Source organism: Phacochoerus africanus, chromosome 1, assembly GCF_016906955.1.
Source record: "Phacochoerus africanus isolate WHEZ1 chromosome 1, ROS_Pafr_v1, whole genome shotgun sequence".
NCBI lineage: Eukaryota > Metazoa > Chordata > Mammalia > Artiodactyla > Suidae > Phacochoerus > Phacochoerus africanus.
This window is the reverse complement of record NC_062544.1, coordinates 111031869-111055634: the sequence shown is the minus strand read 5'-3', so window position 1 is coordinate 111055634 and position 23766 is coordinate 111031869. Positions and strand designations below refer to the sequence as shown.

The window sequence follows — 23766 nt, the reverse complement described above, 5'->3', positions numbered from 1 at the left end:
GACCCACAATCCCTGCTGTGGATGTGGCCATGAAATTTAAAAAATAATAATAAATTTTAGTATCTAAGCACTTTTCTAGTTGAAAAGTGGAGACACATCATGAGGATATAAATGGAATCAGGGGCTAATTTAGGATTTGAATCTAGGTCTTTTAAGTTTAGTATTTTATTCTCTAGGCAGAGACTGTGTCTCTAGGCAGAGACTATGTTTGATTTATTCATGTGTTCTCCCTAACACCCAGCATAGAGCTTTACATATATATGATGTCTGTGGACGTTTTCTGAATTATAAATGAGTTCTCTTGCTGGTTTTATACTCTTTGGAAGTAGGGAAGGTAAATATCCTGCCAAAATTTCTTCCAGCTTAATGGTTCCTCTCCTGTTATTTGTTCATGCCATAAGTTTAGGGAAATTTTAGCAGAAGGTTTCTTCACATATTATACATGTTGTTCTAAGCAGGGAACATTGAGAGACATCAGGAAATCTGAGCTCAGCTTGTCAGAGAAGTATTTCTTTGGGGACCGTGTGTTTTGTTCAGGGAAGAGCAGGTTGAAAGGACGATCCCTGTTGGACTCTGGTTATGCCAAGGCTCTGGCCAGTTGCTCCCCTGGAACGAAGCCAAGTAGAGCTTCAGGGCACAGTGCACTTAGCATGCAGTTCTGCAGGTGGAACAGTTACCTCCAGTGAGCCGTCAACTATCTTAGAACTGCTGGAAATATCAGTTTATCGTGGGAAATTCTCTTGGTGTGAAACTTGAAGTAATTTACAAACCCCATATTCTAACAGTTTCAAGGTACATAAATAAAATATGCTCAGCAGATGAAAAAAAGTTGTTTATGGTCTTAGAGCTTGCTACAGCATTAAAACTGAGAAGTGCCCATCTTTTCTTAAGTGTAGTGCCATTTGTGAAGTCTCCAAGTTGCTTTCTTCCCTCTTATCCCCTCATTCTCTGGCCTGTTTTCTTCTTACTAGCTGTGTATTAGTGAAAGTTATTGTGAAATTCTGTATGTTCCATAACTAAAAATAGTTTCCATTTATCGAATCTTAGTATATGCTCAGCACTATCTTAAAATCTATTAACCCTCACACAGTTCTGTGCTTCTGTTCACCATATCTGAGCCAGAGCATGTAAAAGTTCTTTGAGGAGTTCCCATTGTGGCCCAGCAACAACAAACCCAACTAGTATCCATGAAGATGCAGGTTTGATCCCTGGCCTCGCTCAGTGGGTTAAGGATCCGGTGTTGCCATGAGCTGTGGTATAGGCTGGCAGCTGCAGCTCTAATTCAACCCTCGGCCTGGGAACTTCCGTATATTTCATGTGTGGCCCTTAAAAGAGAGAGAAAAGACACATCCTTTGCTCCTCATGGATTCCAGAGTAGGGAGATAAACACATAAACAGATCATTTTACTCTAGTGAGAATTCTGTAATAAAAGAGTTAGCTATATGCTATGAGAAAACAGAGCAGAAGTTAACTATGTCCTTTAAGGGGAGCATGAGGAAGCTTCAAGAACGAGGTAACATTTGGTGGGTCTGGAAGTATGGTTCAGAGTCTGGAGAGCTAATAATCAGAATAAGACCGTCTATGGGATAGACAGTGCAGAGGCATAGTGAAGTACAAGTGCATAGAGTATTTGAGGAGTAGCAAACATGTGGGTGTGACTGGCACGTACATTTGGGGAGCAGGGAGAAACATTTTGAGGTGAGATTGGGGGAAAAAAGCAGGTAAGCGAACAATCTGTGCATTGGGGGAATACAGTGGCGAGCAGTGGGATGCTCTTGCCCAGGGATCCTGACCAAGAACAAGTTTTATTGAGCATTGTAAGCGGCAACTGGGAGAAACAGGGCATGATGGGCTACGAAGCCTGGGGTTTCCTTGTAAGGCCGGCAGGCCCTATTTTCTAGGGTAAGTTGAGCTTGCTGAAGCTGAGTTGAAGGACCGTGTTTGATGTGTTTTAGGTTCCCTGGACAGTGAGGCACTACCCCTAAGTGCAGGCTGACTGAGATTTAGATTTGGGGGCCAGGCTGCTGGGATGGATCCTGATATATAGATTACCTTCATCATGGTCCCATAAATCAGATTACTAGCTTCAATTTTTTTCCTTCTGTTTGCTTCCCAACTCTTGAAAGTTAATCAAGAAGAATCACTAATTTCTTGAGTTACACATGTACTAGGAAATGTTTCTAAAATTTAGTAGAATGTGGTTTTGTAGTGTTTTTGCATACATGTCTATTTATATATAAACACAAACATTTACTTACAGGTAAGACACAGGATTGCAGCTTCACAGTCTTCTGCTTATCTTAGTGAAGAATGTTATCCATCGTTGCAATCAGTAGAATTACTGACTTTCATTGTAATGATAATTTATTAGAAATTGCTTCCTGGAGACAGTAACAGGGAACATTTGGTCAATCTGGAAAGTAGCTTTGTTGCCTTGGTAACTGAAAGAATGCAGAGAAACCAGTTGTGGAGCATATCACAACCAGGGCCCCAAACAGGTTGGGTACTAGCTCAAGGCAAGAGGCAAAAATGGAAACACCTGCTGGTACATCTGCTGCGATCAGAGACCTGCAGGCTGTGGCAGTGCCTACAGGAGCTTGACCTGTCTATATACAGTCTGATCAAAGATTCTTAGAGCTCACCTTCTGACCAGACACTTGGGAGTCCATGCACTTTCCTCAGACTCAAACAGAATGAAACTTAAAAATCTTTAGCCCAAAGGACATGGCAAATCATCACCTGTCTAGATGAGTTCAGTGATGGGAGGGATCAGGTGAAATGATAGAAGTCTGTGGAAGAAATCCACCCTCCCTTCCGTGAGCAAAACTGTTTTTAGAGCCTACTTAATGTGTATCAAGCACTGTGCTGGGCACCTGCGTAGCAGAGATGGACTGGTCTTTTTGTTTGATTGTTTGTTTTATTTTTTTAAATCACCCCACCCATAGCACATAGAAGTTTCCGGGCCCAAGATTGAATCTGAGCCACGGCTGGATCCTTTAACCCACTACATTGGGATTGAACCCATGCCTCTGCAGCCTCTTGAGCTGCTGCAGCAATCAGATTCTTAACCTACTGTGCCACAGCAGTAATTCCCAGAGGTGGGCAGGTCTTCTTCCTTCCTGCCTTCTAGAAGCTTCCAGGAAAGTCACATAAGGAAAAGATTATGGTGTAGTTTCCAAGTCCTAAGAAGATCTAGAGCAAGTGCAATTCTATGAAAATGTTAAGGATTCACTTTGAGAGCTGGGGGTCTAGGAGACTTTACAGAGGAGGTGACATTTGTGTGAGTTTTGATGAGGTGGAGCAGAACCTAGAGGCAAGGAATGCTAGTGGCAACTGAATCTAGAATTTAAGACTTGTGGTTCTGAAGTACATCAGTTTTAACCTGGACATGCTCAGCCTTTCAAGACCTCAGGAAAGTCCTCATTCACCAGCTGGATGATTGACAGTCACTGGGGAGGCTTGAGTTCCCTGATGCAGCTGCCCCTGTGGTGAATATACCGTCCTGAATGAGGTTATGGCTATAATTTTGAGCTGGCCGAGGGCACTGACAGAGCCTTCCTCCAATTTTACTACTTATTCTATACCACGTTTTTCTCATTGTCTGCCATCCAGACAGCAGTTTCCTCATTTGGAGAGGAATAAGCCCATTAATTCTCTCCCTAGGTATGTGTTGCAAAGCAATAGTGTAATCAAACTATAAGCCACTCTGTCCACTCCCCTCTGTAAAAGGGTCCCTGTAAAAGGATCTCCACTTTCTCCTAGTGAAGTAGGAGGAGCTGCTTGCCACTCAGCAGCAGAGAGAAGGGAGACTCCCCGTGCTAAGGCCCTGTACCAAAACAATGACAGTGTAAGTTTTCTTGCAGATGGAACTAAGTAACAGAAGGTTGCCAAGGAGTAAGTCACTCACACCTTCCTCATTCTTCGAAAGCCAGAATTTGACCATATTTTTATCAGCAAGCCTTTCTGAGTCTCCTCTTATTTTTTTCCCATTACTAATTAGAATTATGACCTTCCTGGCATCACCTTCATGTTTCATTTTTATTATACATCCTCACTTCCTTTTCTTTAGTGAGAGCTTTGCTGTACCGTAAGGTGACCCTAATCTTGCCAGTGAACCTTTATTGCTTTGACATGTACTGCTGCTTAGCTACTTAAGGTCAAGAGGAAGGAGAGGTGTGTATGAATTCAGTTTATGATCAGGACAGAGATTAAATTCACCTTTTTTCCCTCACATTGCAACACTGCCACTCCTGACCATGGCCACAACTCTCAGTAAGGAACTGAAGTTAATGCAAGATGCATGTAAGGTTGGTTCCTGCTTTGGGGACTTGAGTAAATTACATAGAGGGTATGAAGGTGAGTACTTGGGGACAGAGGCTCTAGTTAAGGAAACTTTCTTGGGCTGGGCCTTTGATAATCTCTTCGCATTTTATAGACCAAAGATAGAACAATCTTCCCCTTTTTTCCTAAAAGTTTTATCTTAAAACTGTAATCAGATCATCACAGTTGATTGATAATGGCTTTTAAGAAACCAACCTAACTTTTCTTCACCTTGGAAAAAGACATCTCGTGTATTCTTGATAGACTATTTTACAGTATCCTATGTTAGTAAAGGTAGTGACTTACAGGCTGGGCAACAAAAATTAGCTTTGTTCAAGACAGAGTTCGGCCTGTCCTTTTTTTGAGAATTCTCTCTTGGATCCCTTAGTCCTGAATATGCAATATATAAACTCAGAGCTCAGGGCAGCAGAGGACTGCACAGAATTAAATAGGAGCAGTGGGCTCTGGCTGGCGGGTAAAACAGCAAGCCACAGATCGCCAGGGCCTGGAAGTCCCAGAGGTCAGAGGAAGATGAACCACCCCAATGTTCTCCCCTTGGCTACTAAGTGATCAGTAGGCTGGAAAGAGCAGGCCTGGGGCAAGAGGGAGAGACCCAGCTTGTCCAAGGAACCAAGAGGGCACAGTGGCAAGAGTACGAGTGTCACACAAGTGCCTCACAGCTGGGGTACAGGTCCCCAAAGTGCTACTGACTGCAGTCTTTCAATGAGCTGCTTATTAAACTCTTGCACTATGCAGAGCTGCAGATGGAGCTCTCCCTGGGCTTTGGGGACCCACTCAAGTCAGCGTTCAAGTGAATTTGATACATTGTTATGACAGCAAACCTACTCTTCCTCTGAGAAATGAATGCCTTCAAGTTTGATGTTATAAGAAGTTGGGTTTGGTTTTTTTTTTTTTAAGTGAAATTTTGAGCAATTTTCTGGAATCATTGTTCTATTTAAGGGTTATGGCTGAGGATTGGCAAATGAGTTTTATTTTTAAAACAGTCATTTGAGTGGGTAACTGTGGAAGTGTGGGCACAGCGTCAGAGAAGTGAGCGTGTGGGGATACACGTATCTGTATCAGTGAAAGCCGAAGTCATTACTATATCCCATCCCGGGTTTTAAACTGCAGATCTAAACAGAGTGCTAGTTAGAAGGAAATTACATTTTCAGTTTAGCAGTGGCATTTGATTGTGCAGTAAGGAGCAGGTTCCTCACTTTCTCTTTCTTTTTCATTCATTCCATCTTCTTCATTCCTTTTACACTAGTAAATATATTTAGCACCCAACTGCTTGAGGAAAGTGGAGCGTTGGGGGCAAGACAGGTTTTGTCATGAATGCTGGGGACTTGGTGTGATGTCACTGCCAGCTCTGAGATTGTAGGCGGTGGTAGAGCTCCAGGAGCGAGGGGGGAAGAGCAGTGGAAGAGTCGCTGTCGCTCTCACACAGGCAGGCAGCCTCGCACACTGCTGCCTGCAGAGAGCCGGATGGACTCCCCGAAAGAAACGAGCCAAGCTGGGTTTGAGTGGCAGAGGACAGAGGGCAAACTGAATGAAATCGGGCTGAATGTCAGCATGGACGGGCAGCTGAAAGACGGGCTTATGAAGAATGCCAGCTTCCTGGAGCAGAATAAGCTCTGCTTCTTTGAGGGGAAGCTAGACAAAGAGCTCAGCATTGAAGCGCAGGACAAGGAGTATCAAGCCAGCTCGGGTCACCTTGCAAGCAGGTATGTGATCGCAAAAAGCTGCCATCCCTCAGAGGGGAACGCAGTACACCAGAAGACAGCTGAGTTCCATCTGGGACTCAGAGAGGAGCCAGACAGAAACAAAGCCACTATAGTTCCAGGGATAGTGACAGGGAAGAATGTGCTGGCGGCTGAGAGCCAGCCAGATCTGGATTTCCCCAGGGCTTCTGACATCCCCACCCAGTGTGTCAAGGAGCAGGAAACCAGTGTTTGGAACCCCAACTTTTATCCAGTGTCAGGGGCCCAAGGCTCCCAGCACTCAAGGGAAGCACCTCCAGGCAAGGAGAACAGCACCACTGCTGGCTGCCGGGTAACTGGTGTGGTGAGTGCTAACTCTGAGCAGCTGGAATGCGAGTCCTCACTGCCGGTGGCTGTAGCCCACCCAGCCCCTGCCGTTGAGAACTCACCCACTGCCATTCCACCAATCACTATGGTCGAGTTCACGCCGGAGTGTTTGAATGCTGGCTCTCATATCAAAGACCATGAGGAGAAGCTGGAGAAATTGAGTTCTACTGAGGAGAACGTTCTGCTTGACCAAGGGCCCCAGCAGAAAAAGGCAATGCGCCGGGCCTTGTCTGAATGCTCTCACCTCTCAGTGCCCCCAGCTGTCAACCTTGCAGATAAGTATCCTGAACTTCCCTCCCGAGAAGAGCCAGTGCCAAATCCCACACCCAAAAAACTGGGGGCTCCTGCCATTAGACGCTCCATGACAGTGGCTGAGGAACAGAGAGCCAGCCACAGATTGAACCCTGGAGAATTGCCCATTGTGTGTGCTGAAGAGATACCTCCTTTCAACTGTGAGGAGCCAGTGGCCAAGAAGAAAGAAGAATTGACCCACTTCAGCAGCAGCAGCAGCAGCCCTGGGAAGAGGGAAGCAGGCACTGCTGGGTTACATCTCCATGGTAGGCTAGAGCAGATTCCTGAAGTAAGCGGCAAGGAAAAAGGACAAGAAGACATTAGTGAAACAAAAACACATTCATGCTCCCAAGTCTACCATGGAGGCGAGAAACAGCCAGGACAGATGGGTCTGGCAGGGAAGAAAGAAATCGAGGTCACTGCAGCCCAGAGCACTCCATCGTTCCTGTGTGAAGAGACCCCACGTGATGGTATGTTTCTAAATTTTGCCTCCATGGGGAATAAGCAGACAGAAAGGAAGGAGCCAAAGTGACAGATCACCGGCAGGAGCGTTAGATGGCTCAGCTCGCTGCTTCTGGAGTCTCTGACTCCCGGGGAAGGTTGGGGGGAGTGAGGCTAGAGAGTGCGCAGTGACTCTAGCTGGGTCATGTCTACTGGCGTGACAGATGGTGTGGACTAAAGGCCTAAGATTGCCTGGGGTCAGAGTGGTGGGCATAAGACAGAGCTCCTTACTTGACCTCATGATACCCTGCCCACCCCCGAACCCCCGTCCTCCCACCCCTCAGTTCCCTCTTGGTTTGAACCAGATGATTCCTGAGCCCTGAATCATCCAATCACAACTGATTGATTTCCTTGCTTGAAAATCTGCCCCTGTGTGGATTCACAATGGGTTTATCAGTGCTGACCTCCTCTCATTAAGTAGCACAGTCTGGGTGCAAGCTCTGTTTTCCGTTTTGCTTTTGAGAACGTTTTACTTTTGTTCAAACTCAAAGAGAGCCTTTTAAAGCTGGCTATTTAATATTCATTTCCTGTTCTTCATGTTTAACCCAGGCTGACTTCTAGTTTTCTCTTTCTATATGTTTGTTGGGAGGATTTGTGGGGAGAAGGGGGAAAAAGGGACAGAAGAGAGAGGAGAGACTTGCACTTAATAAGCAGCTAAATGTCCTGGTCCTTGCAGCTGCCCTGAGTCTTTCTTCCTGGCCGTTTCTTCTCTCCCCCACCCCCAGCCCCCACGGGTCTTATTGTTGGTGGTCTACAAAAGCTTGTTTTCCTCTGAGTCCAGTTTGAACACAAAGGACCATGATTCACAAGCCATGGATCATGGGCATTTAAATCTGCATTCAATACTACCCAGAAGGAGATTTAAATCATGTGTTTTGTTTGTTTAAAAGCCTCTTTTCCTAGTAACCATATTTATACTTCTCAGTACATTTTTACGAAAAAATTTTTTTGCCTTTTTTTTTTTTTCCTTTGTTGTTGTTGTTGCTATTTCTTCGGCTGCTCCCGCAGCATATGGAGGTTCCCAGGCTAGGGGTCGAATCGGAGCTGTAGTCTCCGGCCTACGCCAGAGCCACAGCAACGCGGGATCTGAGCCGCGTCTGCAACCTACACCACAGCTCACGGCAGCGCCGGATCGGTAACCCACTGAGCAAGGGCAGGGACCGAACCCGCAACCTCATGGTTCCTAGTCGGATTCGTTAACCACTGCGCCACGACGGGAACTCCCGAAAAAATTTTAAAAATCAGAAGTGGTACTTTCTGGGGGAAGGGGAAGTGGAAAGGACCCTTGAAGACTGACAGGTTTGTGGGTTTTATTTTTTAACGGAGATGGGCAAAGAAGCTTCATATTTCCTCTGTGATTTCTTATGACTCCAGGATGACAAGACTCAGGTGTTCTACGCTGTTGCTTAGTTGTAGCTATGGCAGAATTGTAAGGTCCTCATGGATAGGGTTGTGTCCTCTTTATTGATCCCCAGGTGCCCAATTCAGGGCTATATACCTTCTGGGTGGTATTAAATGCAGATTTTTGTCTATTTCAGGCCAAGTTTATCCTAGTTCCCACTAACAGAAGTTCATGCTGATAAGAAAAAAAAATCATATGATCTATTCACCTAATAAATGTCTGAATGCTGACTGCTAAACTCTGTAGATAATTCATCATTCAACATGCCTACCGTTTGCCCATCACTAAATAGACACTGGATATTATCCTTTTCCCAAGCAGTTTGTGACCTAAAGTTGGGGTGGATGGGGGAGAAGGGAATGGGGTTGTGTGAAGCAGTTGTGAGTCATGGAAATTTTTTGAAGAAGGTGACCTTGGAAGCCTAGGATGTCTAACAGTGTGGAGGGAAGCCTTCCAGGCAAAGGTATGAAGCCCAGACTGCTCATGTAAGGTAAAAAAACAATGATGAGTATTTGTGGGGCTTCTCTTAAGGATTATTTAATTTCAGAGAACAGAAACACATTCATTGGAACTTACTGGAATTTATTAAAAGGTATTTTATTGACAAGGAGTCTCTGGGAATCCAATTGCAGGACGTGTAGCCCGGCTACAGCCATTGTGTGTCTCTCTTAAGACCTCTGCTTCGCCCTGATATGGGCTCCATCCATTCTCTTCCCTTCTAGAAACTGTTCTGTGCTGTCTTTTTTCCTTGTGCTTCCTTTGTGACTCTGGTCTGCACAGGACATTGGGTTGCCATGGTTAGGGGTCTGTGCCCTACTTTATGCTACTTTATATATATCTTACTGGCTCAGCTTGGTCCAGTCACCTGTGTGCCAGATAACAAAGCCTCTTCACCAGTCTTAACCATGTTGACTTTATTTGGGGTGCCTCTGGAGAAGGATGTGGGTTGAGCAGACATGCCAAAGCCATCTCTCTGTACATCTGTTGCCAGAAATACTGAGATAACAAATCTAGAAAGTTGTTTGGAACTCGAGCTTCAGTGCCTCCCTAAGATGTTTACACCTTACTCCCATGTTGAAAAAACTGCCCTTATTGTCCAGGACAATAAAGTAGCCCAAAGTCGGCATTGGGAAGACTCTTCTCAGTAGACAAGATAAACTAGAAGACAGAAGGTTGAAGGCAAACAAAATTCCGTGACAGTTGTATTCATACAGTCATTAAAGGTGGACCAGCAAGGACATGATGGGGAAGTATAACAGGCAGAAGCTGCTGGACCTTAAAACGGGGTATAGAAGGGGAGGTGGGGGGAGGCAAAAATGATATTGTGATCTTGAGCCTGGCTTTTCCTGCAAGTAATAGTAGTACAAATAAGGGAAAGATCAAACAGAAGGGAGAAGTTTTGTGAAGCAATCCTGTGTTCTATTTTGAACATTCTTTTGTGGAACTGTGGGAGCATTTGAGCGGTGGTCTCCAGGAGTTGGCTGGTATATACCCCAGAGACAAAGGAGGAGGGTCATGATGAGAAGTGCCGTCTGAGAGACTATGCTTCTGCTTCTGTGGAGATTGTTTTTCACTGGGTGGCATTTACTTGTACAGGTAGACATGTTGCTTGTTTATTACATCATAGGCAGGGAGACTTCATGAAGTGTTCATGTTGTTTGCTGAAAACTCCTATGCTTGGTGAAAATAAGTTGATGGTGGTCTGGGGCAACAAGTCACACACTTGATAAGATATTCTTTCAGCGTACTCTAAAATAACATCATTGCCAATACCTTGCATGGTGGGGTTGTTTTTCTATCTTCATATTTTTTAAACTAAAATAATTTTTTTTTTTTTTTAGGGCCATACCCCCGAGGCATATGGAGGTTCCTAGGCTAGGGGTCGAATTGGAGCTGCACCTGCTGGCCTATGCCACACCCACAGCCACGCAAGATCCGAGCCGCATCTGTGACCTACACCACAGATCATGGCAACGCTGGATTCTTAACCCACTGAGCAAGGCCAGGGATCAAACCTGCGTCCTCATGGTTAGATTTGTTTCCACTAAGCCATAACAGGAACTCCAAAACTAAACTAATTCTATTTTTAAATTGAAATATATAGGGTTTCAAACATCAAAAAGTACAAAATGCACAACCTTACCAATCAGCTATACTTCAATTTAAAAAATATTTGTTTGTTTATCTGTTTATTTATTTGCTTTTTAGGGCCGCACCTGCAGCATATGGAAGTGCCCAGGCTAGGGGTCAAATCAGAGCTGTAGCTGCCTACACCACAGCCACAGCAGCGTGGGTTCTGAGCCACTTCTGTGACCTACACCACAGCCCACGGCAACGCCAGATCCTTAACTCACTGAGTGAGGCCAGGGATCAAACCTCTGTCCTAATGGATACTAGTCAGGTTTGTTTCCACTGTGCCACAACAGGAACTCCCTAAAAAGATTTTTAAGTACAAAATGCTGTACATTAGAAAATATCTTACCAAGAAGAGGTGATGTTATTATTCACTTTTTCCTGTTCTTCTCTTTCAAATACTGCTGAATACTCGGAAAGAATTCAGTAGATAATCATAAAAGGAATCTGAAAGGTAGAAGGGAGAGGGCAGGCTGCGTAGAGACCTCAGGACTTGAAGAAGGACAGTGTGTTGAGTTTCCTGGGTTTTCTTTTTAATCTCGCATGTATCCTGGTCTGGGCACTGGAAACTGACTGTAATCTGGGATCACCAGCAAGTATAGATAAAAGAAGAAAAGGCAAGAAAGAAAAGCCTGCTCTCTTGCCACAAGGTCAGAAAAGTGGAAGCCCTCTTTCCCCAGCCACAGGGATTGAGAAGCAGTGATGAACTCAGTTCTCCTTCAGGTACAGTGTGAGCAGAGCTCATCAGGACTACCTGTTTGTTGTCCATGTCACACCCGACAGAGGTGCAGGACTGATCCAGCTACATTGGCAGGGAAACTCAATGCCTCATCTTCAACCAAGTGACAGCACCTGGTGTCTTCCAGACTTCTACCCAGTAGCAGAGAGAGAAGTAGTTAGATTTCCTCATACACTTCTCTAGTAGAAGGCTACAAGGTGCTTCCTGCTCTCAGGGGGCATCAAAAACCGGGGGGAAAAAAAAATGGTCTGCCAGTACCAGGCAGCCAGAGAACAAGACAGGAGGAAGTCTGTATTCCATGGGTCTAGAATCAACTCAACCCCCACCTAGTGAAACCACATGGCCTGCAAAAGTGCCTTCAGACTTACAGGCGGTACCAGCAGGAATTGAGTGACAGTCTCATGGAACCGATAATCAGGCCAGATTTGTATTACAAGAGTCTTGGGAGCTAAATTGTTATTGAAACTATAGCCAGAATCTACACACTAAATTTAAACAGTGATTACCCACTAATGTGCAAAAAGGATTTTAAGGCAGCCATCAAAAAATTGCTTCAGTAAGCAGTTATAAATTCTCTTGAAACAAATGGAAAACTACAAAATATCAGCAAGGAAATAGTTACACAGATAGGAAAAATACAATAATAAAAATTTTAAATTGTTTAATGAGCTCAGTAGCAGACTAGAGATGTCAGAGAACAGAATCAGCAAACTTGAGGACAGATCACTGGAATTTATTGTCTGAACAAATAGATTGAAAGAAAAAAAAAAATACAGCTTCTCAAGTCTTCCGGGACAGTAATAAAAGATCTAATATTTGTATCATTGGAATCCCAGGAGATGAGCAGGAATGTGAGACTGAACAACTATTTTAAGAAATAATGACTAAAAACTTCCCAAATTTGTCAAAAAACAAATCTACTGATTCAAGCAGCTGAATGAACCTCAAATAGGAAAACTCGCATCTATGCAAAGACATAATTAAAATTTTGTAAACAAAAGACAAAAGAATCTTAGAGAAATAATGCATTCTCTATTAGGGAATAGCAATTCAAATGACAGTATGATTCTTAGCAGAAACTATGGCAGGCACAAGGAAGTAGCACAACATTTTCCAGTGCTAAAAGAAAAGAATAGCTAACTGTGAATTGTGTATCTGATAAAAACTATTCTTAAGGAATAAAAGGAAAATAATGACCTTCCTAGAGGAAAACTAAGAGAATTTGTTGCTAGTAGACATACCCTTATAGAATGACTAGTGACAGCTCTCCAAAAAGACATGAGAGGGAAGAGGCTCTCAATTTCAGAAATGAAAGAGTAATGGAATAGGTAAAAATAAGGGTAAATATAATAGACTACTCTCATGAACTTTAAAAATCTCGTTTGATGGTTGAAGCAAAAATTATAATTTCATCTAATACGGTGCTCAGTATATGAAAAGGAAACATTTATGACATATTTTAGAAACAGGGTAAAGCACCCTGAATGGAAGTAAGTTTTCAGTAATTCACTCCAAGTAGTGAAACATTGATACCTGTGATCCATATGTTGCAACACCCAAAGAAATCACCAGGGAAACTGTGCCTTACAACTCAAACAGAGGAGTTCCCTGGTGGCCTAGCAGTTAGGGATTTGGTGGTGTCACTGCTGTGGCTCAGGTTCAGTCCATAGAATAGATGGAGAACTTCCTCACCTTAATAAAGAGCATCTGCCAAAAAACCTACAGCTGACGTCATAGTTAATTGCCAAAGACTACATGTTTTCACCCTAATATCTGGAGCAAGGCGAGGATGCTTGCTCTTACCACTCTTATTTAACATAGTTCTGAACGTTCTAGTAAACACAGTAAACAAGAAAAGGAAATAAAAGGCATACATATTAGAAAGGAAAAAATAACTCTGGCTCTATTTGTAGATGACTTAATTGTCAATGTAGAAAATTCTGGAGGAGTTCCCATCATGGCGCAGCAGAAGCTAATCCGACTAGGAATCATGAGGTTGTGGGTTCATTCCCTGTCCTTGCTCAGTGGGTTAAGGATCCGGCATTGCTGTGAGCTGTGGTGTAGGTCACAGATACGGCTTGGAGCTGACATTGCTGTGGCGGTGGCGTAGGCCAAGCGGCCACAGCTACAGCTCTGATTAGACCCCTAGCCTGGGAACCTCCATGTGCCATGGGTGCGGCCCTAAAAAGACCAAAAAAAAAAGAAAAGAAAATTCCAAGGGCTCTACCCCCAAACCCCTACAACTAGTTACTGACTACATCAGAGTCACAGATATGTTAAGAAATAATTGCATTTCCATATAGTAACAATGAAACTATTTTACCCAAAATTGTGTATATAAATCTTCATAGCAGCTTTATTTATAATAGCAAACAGCCAGAAACACCAGAATGTCCTACAGTAGGTGAAGGGTTAAATTGTGGTACAGCTACAGTGTGTACAGCATGGATGCACCTCAAAAGCTTTGTCCTGGGTGAAAGAGGCCAGGCACAAAATGTAGTACACTGTGAGATTCCACTTACATAATATCCTTGAAATAATATCGCAGAGATGGAGAGCAGATTAGGAGCTGCCCGAGATTAAGGGATTGGAATGGGTAAGGGGGAATATCCTCGAAATAATATTACAGAGATGGAGAGCAGATTAGGATCTGCCAGAGATTAAGGGATTGGAATGGGAAAGGGGGTGGGGTGGCTACAAAAGGGTAACATGAGGGAGCTCTGTGGTGATGGAACAATTAATGTGTTTTGATTCTTAATAATGGTTATATAAAGCTACATGTGATAAAATTGCATAGACCTCCTTACATGTATACGTGCACACCCACACACAGATGAATGTTTGTAAAACTGGAAAAATCTGATAAGCTCTGTGCACTGTACCGCTACCAGTTTCCCACTTTTGATAGTGTGCTATAGTTCTGCAGGATGTCTTTAGGGAAGACAGGGTGAAGAGCACATGGAACCTCCTTGTACATTTCTTTGTAACCTCCTGTGAATCTTTACTTCAAAAACAAAACGTTTTAAGATAAAGCCTCCTACCCTCCCTAGATTTCTTGGCCACACACTCAGCATATGGTTGTTCCAGGCCAGGGGTCGAACCTGTGCCACAGCAGTGGCCCGAGCCACTGCAGTGACAACACGGGATCCTTAAGCTCTTGATCTTGAGCTGCAAGAGAACTCCAAACTAGTTTTCTACTAACACACTTCCGAGTTGTTTCTTTCAGTCCGGTGCTTTTAGAAGCAGTGATCTGGTGAAATACCTGCATTTTACTGTTTTGCAGATGTGTGAATACATTTCTAAGATACATTTCTAGAAATTTTATTTCTGGATTAGAATTTACTTGTAATTTCCAGAGACAGGTGGACTGCCCTGCATGTGCATTGTGCCATTTCATGAACTTCCCAGCACTGTGTTTCCTCATGTTCTTCCCAGCAGCTGCTTTCAGATTTTAGGACTATTGACAGTATGTTAGGTTGAAAAAATGGGCAGCTCATATCTCTTAAAGTTTGGACATCTTCTAATAGTTTCACAAAGTATTTGCATGTCTTTTTCTGTAAACTGTGTCCCTATTCTTTGGCCATTTTTCTATTAGGTTGTTGGCCTTTATAGGAGTTAGTGATTTATAGAGTAATTTATGTTAAGAAGCTTTATGTCTTTGATGTGAGGTTCAATATTTTTTTTATTTTCCTTTAGTCCAACTTATCTTTTGTGGCTTCTAGATTTTGTTCCAGCTAGAAGGCTATAAATTTCATGATATTTATGGCTGAGCTCTCTGGAGTAGCCCTTTTGAAATCTGAAGTCACCTCCCCACAGTGGTGCTGCTGGGCATAGCCTTAAGCAGTAGATTTTCTTTCTGGCCCTGGCTTTGATTTCATGGGTCTCCTCAGCCTTGTTGGAAATCTGGGTCACTGCTAGAACCAGATCAAGTTCATCTTACATCCTCCATAAAGTGGTGCTTTACAGGGAAAGGAAATAAGGGGAGGACATTGGATGATCTTCTGGCTCTGATCCCATCTCACAGCAACCTTTATTCCAAGAGATAAACTCCAGTAGAAGTGGTTCTTGTCCCCTGTGTGCTCTGGGACCTAGTGGTTAGGTGACAGAACCCCTTTGCCGGTCTCCAGGGAAGGGAAGCCAAACTTCAAGGGCCATATCCTTCCATTGATCATTTGTACAAATCCCGCTTAGGTTGCTTCTCCACAGGGACAGGATGCCTGAATCTCTGGAATCTAAAACTGTCCTTCGTCACAATGAGGGGAGCTTGGGAAGTCTGTCCACTTTCAGCAGCAGAGCCCTGTGAAGTTGTTGAGAATGAAGTGCTAGTTAGTGGTCTGTCTCTGCAAAGACTTGGATTTTTGCAAAGGGTGTGAGAAATATGTGCTTAGCATAACTCCCCCCCCTCCCCTTTAGGAATAGCCAAACCAGAAGAAGGACAGCCTGCTGTGAGCGTGACTGGAAATGACATCACCACCCCGCCAAACAAGGAGCTCCCACCAAGCCCAGAGAAGAAAACAAAGGTAGGTGCCAGCATGGTGGGTCATCTTCCACTGCTGTAATTTTTTAAAAGCAATATCTTGTGCTATTATTGCTTAATCGTGTGAAAGATATGTCTTTTTTCTGAGCTGTTAGGAGTCCTACCTCAAGTTTGGACATGCTTAGAAAATATTTTATACTTTTCTCTTAGCATGATGGCCTCTAACTCAAACCTTAAAATTTCTGCTTTTGACCCTATTATTTAAATATCTGTAGAAATGTCCTGTAGATGTTGTTTCTGCTTCCCTTAACGGTACTAATAAAGAGAATTACAGAATTATTCAGAAATCCATTTCTAAGTCTCTGTTCATGAAAAGGGAGCACCGGTTTTTAAGATGGGGCTCATAGCTCTAGACCCTTATTGATACTTATTGCCAAGTACAAATGCCATATTTTAGTGTGGTCTTAAAACACAGTGTTGAGATTGCCTCACAGAGGTGCGGGTAATAAATAGCTTAATTACCTGCTGGTGACTTTCTTTATAGAATTATTGCAGCCTTCAAAAGTTAGTTACTGCTGAATTAATTTTTTTTCTATGGCTGCACCCACAGCATATAGCAGTTCCTAGGCCAGGGGTTGAATCCAAGCTGCAATTTCAGATCCTTTAACCCACTGCCCCATGCCGGGAATGGAACCCATGTCTCCACAGAAATCAAGCTGCCCTAATCGGATTTTTAATGCACTGTGCCACAGTGGAAGCTCCTGAATTGAAATTTTTCATGTGCCAAACTGCTGGAACTTGTGACACTGTCATTAAGAAACAACTCCTAATTTTCTTTTTCATTTTTTTTGTTTGTTTGTTTTTTTCTCTTTTTGCCTTTTCTAGGGCCACGCCTGAGGCATATGGAGGTTCTCAGTTAGGGGTCCAATCGGAGCTGTAGCCGCCAGCCTACACCAGAGCCATAGCAACCTGGGATCCAAGCCGTGTCTGTGACCTACACCACAGCTCACGGCAACGCCAGATCCTTAACCCACTGACCAAGGCCAGGGATTGAACACGAAACCTCATGGTTCCTAGTCGGATTCGTTAACGACTGTGCCACAGCGGGAACTCCAACAATTCCTAATTTTCTTTATCTGCCTCCTGGTGTCTTTCCACCATTTACTGAGCTCAGAAGAAAGGAATGCTAATTTTCAGTTGCATCTATCCTCATTGCTTATAATTTTACTTTGAATTGTGCAATTTATGCTTTTTTTTAATTTGTTTTTATTCTTGTCTGTGTGTTTGATGTTGGCCTTAAAAAAAAAAAAAAAACAACAAATCAACTTAAAGCCTTTGGCTACTACTCAACCTGCAAAGACTTCAACAGCGAAAGCCAAAACCCAGCCCACTTCTCTCCCTAAGCAGCCAGCTCCCACCACCTTTGGTGGGTCGAATAAAAAACCCATGAGCCTTGCTTCAGGCTCAGTACCAGCTGCCCCACCCAAACGCCCTGCTGCCGTCACTGCCAGGCCTTCCACCTTACCTTCAAAAGATGCAAAGCCCAAGGTAAGTGATCATCTGAGCACTGTGCCAAGGAAAAGTTTTCTCCTCTGAAAGTCAGATAGTCAAGCTCTGTTGCAACCAGACAGTGGGAGGGGAACAGGCTGGTGGACTAGGGGGAAGGGGGGCTCAAAATCAGTTTTGAGACCCAGGATGCAACCATAACATTTCAAGACCTTTTGTACTTTGTGCCTTTCTCTGCCCTAGTTGGAGGGAATACCGCATCTGCTCTGGTTTCCCCTTTCTCCCAGCTCATCCTTATTTTTCATCTATTTAAATACCTGTTAACCGGGAACTCCCTGGTGGTCTAGTGGTTAGGACTCGGCCTTTTCACTGCTGCAGCCCAGGTATAATCCCTGGTCTGAGAACTGAGATTCCACATCAAGCCACTGCACACTGTGGCCGGAAAGAAAAAAAACAAAAGAAAACTTGTTAACCAGTTTTCCCTACTCCACGTGACAACCAGATAGTCATTTTTGGTATAATTCTGCCACCAAATTCCCAATCAAATTCAATTCTTTGTCTTCTTAATCATCTTGCAGAAGTGAATTTCTCTCATTGCTTAGAGATGAGCTCTTCTAGCTTATCTCAGCAGGTTCCAGCATCATGTGATAACTTGCTTTGCTTTTGGCATCAGGCCACCTCTCACTGGGCTCCTCATGAAGTTTTTCAGTTTTCCAGGTCAGCTACACATTATGGCCTCGAAACTGGTCAATTTATGACAGCACTAGCTTCACAGAATTGTTCTAGGAGCAGAGGGTGGGTGGAATCTGTGGCTGCCTTTTTTTAACATCTTGTTTTGTTTGTGAAGGGCCTTCAGGTCAGCCTGATGTTACTCTTTAAATTCGTGATGGGAAATAGTTTCCCTTGTTAAAATGTCAGTGTTTTAATTTAATCTTATAGAGAAAACTGGTAGAACCTAGGAATCAGAGACTGGGTTGAAACCTGGGCCAAGAAACTGAGAAATCCTATTCTAGACTAGGAATGATAAAATCTCATAAAGCTTTCTGATCCTCATTTACCCAGTTGACTGCTTTTCTTGATCTTTGGAAAACAGCGTATTTGAATAAGATATCAAAGGGAAGGTGGCTGGAGCCATTGCAGCAGCTCCTCTCTGACACTTTCTCAGCAGCAAATTCTGGGAGAGACGGAGGAGGGCGTGGCAAGGGAGTGTGCTCTCTAGTGAAATTTCACTCTCTGATAACAGCAAAAATGAAGCATAGTGTACAGGTTTCTTTATAGACATTAACTCCTCTAATTCTCTCAACATCAACCCAGGATGTGGATATTGGATCCTTGTTTTGTAGCCCATTTAAATAACCTTTCTCTGGTCCAGTGCTGGTAAGCGGCAGAGCTCAGATTTGAACTTGGGTCTGACCCCAGTCCTGGTGCTCAGGGCCTCTATCAATACTCTTGTTTCCTGGCTTTTTGCCACGCAGCTTTTATTTTGTTTGTTTGTTTATGGTTTGTTGTGTGTGTGTGTGTGTGGCTCTACAACTTTTATTTGACCATCAGCAGTTAGTTCTCATCCACGCTAACTGTCTGTAGATTTTTGAAAGTGGTGACAGGTACATAGGAGACCAATGTATAGAGCTTGTTTGGTGAGTCTTCATCTTCATTAGGTTTTCTGGACAAGCGCATATGGATCTGGTATGGGACATTCCTTATTCCTTTGGCCCAGATGGCTTTGTTGAGCCTGTCAATGCCCACATCCAGAGTTCCCATCTCTTTCGTGGCAAATTTCCAGATTTGTTTGAGTGCCCGAGGGCACACTTCTTAAAACCCACGCCATGGATGCGCTTGTGAATGTTGATCATGTACTCCCTGGTCACCACCTCGTTGATGGTGGACCTGCCCTTCTTCTCGCCACCCTTCTTTGCAGGAGCTATCTTCGCAGCCCTGGTTGGAAAGGAAGAGCCACGCAGCCTTTAGACAGCATTTGGAGACATTGCTGACCGGCAGACATGATGTGCCTTATAATTATTACTGTTGTTTATCTTTTAGATAATAAAGAGATGGAAACATTTTGGGAGATGGATTAAAAACTAAAGTCTAATGAAAATTTTCCCCTTATTTTGGTAGAAAGATTTATAGGCAAAAACAAAGGGGAAAAAAAGCTATTCAGAAAAGAATAAGTAGATCTGGGATTCTAGCAGAGAAGGAAGCATCAATTGAAAAGCAGGAGAGCAATTCCAATTATGAGAGCAGGTTTGCTCTACAGCTCTCTGTGGCCAAAAGCCTGACAGCTGAAGAACATCACATCCTTTAGTTTTCTGTCCCAACTAAAACTATAGCGGCTGTAGCTCCAATTAGACCCCTATCCTGGGAACCTCCATATGCTGCAGGTGCAGCCCTAAAAAAGACTAAAAGACCTAAAAAAAAAAAAAAAAGACAGAGATGCCAGAGAGCATCTGGTTTAGTCTCTAGACTTTAGAGTAAATAGAGCAGGAGCCCTCCTGTGCTGAATACCCCTGCATGTTCCAGACAGAGCTGGCAGCTGGACCACTTTCCCTGATTCCAACCTTAGGGTTCTTCACCCCATTCTTGGGCTCTTCATTTGTAGACTTGCTCATTACCCTGAATTTGCCGAGTTAGCTTTTTGTTTTTTATTTTTTGTCTTTAGGGCCACACATGTGCCGTGGCCTATGGGGGTTCCCAGCTAGGGGTCGAACTAGAGCTACAGCCACCAGCATATATCACAGCCACAGCAACTCAGGATCTGAGCCTTGTTTGCGACCTACACCAGAGCTCACAGCAACACCAGATCCTTAATCCCCTGAGTGAGGCCAGGGATTGAACCTGCATCCTCATGGATACTAGTCAGATTTGTTTGTACTGAGCCACAGCAAGAACTCCAGGGTTGGCTTTTTAAAAAATAGATGCCGGCCCTTAATTTATAAGAAGCTCCTTAGCTGATATTCTATTTGAGCAATACTCTGCTTGTCTCTACCAACATACTGCCCTCCTTGTTGCCATTTTTCTGGGAGTATAAGTCCTGGAGCTGCTTTGTCTGTGGTTTGGCTTACTCTCTTGAGTAACATGGTATGTTTGCTTATCCATATAGTCTTTTCATCCCCTATTCCTGTAGAACCAGGCTGTATTGATTCCTTCCCTTCCTTGATAGTGACGACATGTCCAGCCTCCATGGAGAGGAACTAGAGTGACCCAGATGCTCTCTGTCTGCACTTGAGAGGCTTTTCCTTTTTGCACCTCCTCTTTCTCTCTGCTAGACCCTCCTCATTGCTTCTGTGCTCCTAGAGATCCTCTGTAGAGCTCAGGCTTCTGATCAGGGCCCTGCCATCTCCATCAGCAGCCCTGTCCTGTTCTGCAGTCACTAGGTGCATCTTAGCCAAAGCTGACTCTGATTGAACATTTTTCATTTTATTATGTCTTTAATCTTTGGTCAAGTATTAATACATTAACTACGTCCCAAGGCAGACATAATTTGTGGTGTAGTACGCTTTCCAGGGCTGTTCATTCCCAGCCCCAGATCACACAGCACCCTCCAGGGCCTTTTCTCATTGTCTGCGGGACCATGATCTTATTTTTGTTCATTTATTTTTTAATTTTTGTTTTGTTAGGGGTGCACCCGCAGCATAAGGAGGTTCCCAGGCTAGGGGTTGAACTGGAGCTTCAGCTGCCAGCCTACGTCACAGCCACAGCAGCAGCAGGTCTGAGCCACATCTCCAACCTACACCACAGCTCATGGCAGTGTCAGATCCTTAACCCACTGATCAAGGCCAGGGATGGAACCTGCGTCCTCATGGATTCTAGTCAGATAGGTTTCCACTGAGCCACGACGGGAACTCTAGGACCAGGATCTCAGAGCCACATTTATTTTCCTATCAAGTTTTCCTGCCAAATCCGCAGTACCCGTTTTCTGGCATATACTTATATGGAACCATCCTCTGGCATGATATCCTAGGTGATTGCTGACCTGCAGCTCTTAGTCCCTCTTTCCTATTTAGCAGCCTGTTGGAGAGGCAAAGATCCCTGAGAAGCGGGCCTCACCATCCAAGCCAGCCTCACCATCCAAGCCAGCCTCTGCCCCGGCCATCAGGCCTGGCTCCAAGAGCACCCAGACTGTACCAAAAGCCACAGCACCTGCCACTCTTGCCTCAGCTGGGCCAAACAGTAGGAGCCCCTCCACAGCTCTGCCCAAGAGGCCCACTGGTGAGTACTGTGACCCTTCCCTCATGGGGGAACCAGTGGGGAAGAGAGGGGTCTTGGTTTTGCCCCAGCCATAGCTCCAGCCAGATCACAGCCTGCAATGCAGACCAGCTCAGGTGCCAGTCCTTAATGGGCTACATTGAAATGTGGCAGCTTTGGTCTCCATGTGAAGTTAATCTTGAGTGAAGGGGTAGAATGTCCTGTTCCTTTCTTAGTAATACCACAGTGCCTAGCACATTGCAGTCATGGACTTTCATGATAAGAAATAGGCGGTTCAAAGAAAGGCCACTTGGAAAGCCTTGTCAAGACTGTAGAAAAGACCAAGCAGAGTGACTGGCCTTGGACACTCCAGCAGGGCCTGGTCTTTACGTGGCAGCTGTCTGATTTACTACTCTGTTCCCAGAGACTAGCACAGCCCCTGGCTGAAAATGAATGTTTTCATCCCTGTTGAATGAATGCATGAATCTCAGCATAGGATGAGGCATTCGGTAGGTCAGTTTGTTTCAGGTGATGTTAAAATTTTATGTTTGTACAGCCAGCAAGACTGAGGGGAAACCTTCAGACGTCAAGAAGTTGGCTACAAAGTCTGCACCAGGTAAGACTTCATCTGCCACTTTGTGGATCCTCGATGTAAACCCCTGCCTCTTCCATGGCTTTTATGCTCCCTTTTGCTCTCTCCCCTGAACAAGTATCTCTCACTCCTGCCTTTGCAGCTGACTTGAGTCGCCCAAAGACCACCTCTACCACTTCTGTGAAGAAAAGCACCACTGCCCCTGGGGCGGCATCCCCAGCAGGGGTGGCTCCCAGCCGAGTCAAGCCCACAGCCACGGCTCCCCGGCCCTCCGGGACTCCTTCTGTGGACAAGAAGCCTGTGTCGGCCAAGCCCAGCTCCTCTGCCCCGAGGCTGGGCCGCCTGACTACCAATGCTTCTGCCCCTGATCTGAAGAATGTCCGCTCCAAGGTCGGCTCCACGGAAAACATCAAGCATCAACCTGGAGGAGGCCGTGTGAGTCCAGGGAGCTTGGGTCCTCGGCATTCTGGCCCCTGCTTCTTCCCCTACCACATCCAGCCACTGTTCCCCAGGCATGTCCTCACATCAGTCGAAGGGGCTCCCCGTGAACAGAGCAGTCCAGACATGGAACTCGGTGACAAACATTTTCACCCCAGGCTCTGCCTCTCAGCACAGGGAAAGGGTGGGCTGAGCTCTGGGCTTTCTCTTCTCTCCTGTTCTGTGTGTTGGGGTCTAGGCTTACATTTTTGTTTAGAGGCAAAAGGGTTCTACTTTACGAAACAAACAGTGGAGGCCTCTGAGCCTTGGGAAGATGAGACACTGGGAGTGAACATGGTTGTTGTGGTTCTTAGCCTTGCACTGTGAGCGTCAGGAGAGGCAGAAGATGGACTGCCTCTTTGTTACCCAGGCTGTGTCCTGTGGAGAGTCTGTCGGAAAGAGGATTAGGGTGTCCTCTTGTGGCCAGGGTGACTTGCTGCGAGCCTCTGGCTTTCTTGAATAAAAGAACTGTGATCAGATGTCGTGGTGGAAAAGCATGGCCAGCCACAGCACTGCACAATAAGGATTTTCTGGGTACCTCCATCCAGAATTATTCGTTAATTTTTCTTTTTCTTTTCTTTTTTTTTTTTTTTTTTTTTTGGCTTTTTAGGGTCACACCTGAGCCATGTGGAGGTTCCCAGGCTGGGGGTCTAATCAGAACTGCAGCTGCCGGCCCACACCACAGCCACAGCAACACCAGATCTGAGCCATGTCTGCAACCTACACCACAGCTCAAGGCAACGCCAGATCCTTAACCCACTGAGGGAGGCCAGGGATCGAACCTGCAACCTCATGGCTCCTAATCAGATTCTTTTCTGCTGCGCCACACTGGGAACTCCCCAAATAATTTGTTAACTCTTAACAACCAAGGGGGTTTGGTGTGTGAAAACAAGTCCATGTTCACAGTCCCTGGATCAGTAACCTTCTTATCTCCTCTATCATTCTCTAGTGCTGAAACCACCACTGCACCGCCTCCCATTCAGGGTAGGATACTTAAATTACTTCTATCCAGAGCTGTTCAGAAGTGGAAGAGGGTCCAAAATGGGGTAGCATTC

The 23766-nt window shown here is 44.6% G+C and overlaps 1 protein-coding gene and 1 pseudogene across 23 annotated transcripts in view; one reads left to right on the top strand and one right to left on the bottom strand.

The window, feature by feature from the left end:
- The window catches only part of MAP4 (microtubule associated protein 4), a 172475-nt gene that overhangs the window by 137612 nt on the left and 11097 nt on the right, over positions 1–23766 (top strand). For 10 of the 23 annotated variants that reach the window (XM_047773064.1, XM_047773033.1, XM_047772991.1 and 7 more), the window contains 5 exons: positions 15888–15994; positions 17284–17499; positions 21462–21666; positions 22199–22258; positions 22377–22669. In XM_047773064.1, the coding sequence (XP_047629020.1) occupies positions 15888–15994; positions 17284–17499; positions 21462–21666; positions 22199–22258; positions 22377–22669 (881 nt within the window). The remainder of the gene's footprint in view (positions 1–15887; positions 15995–17283; positions 17500–21461; positions 21667–22198; positions 22259–22376; positions 22670–23766) is intronic. The other 13 variants (XM_047773093.1, XM_047773058.1, XM_047773051.1 and 10 more) reach the window with 3 other exon arrangements.
- On the bottom strand, positions 19006–20066 carry LOC125137803 (60S ribosomal protein L31-like; annotated as a pseudogene).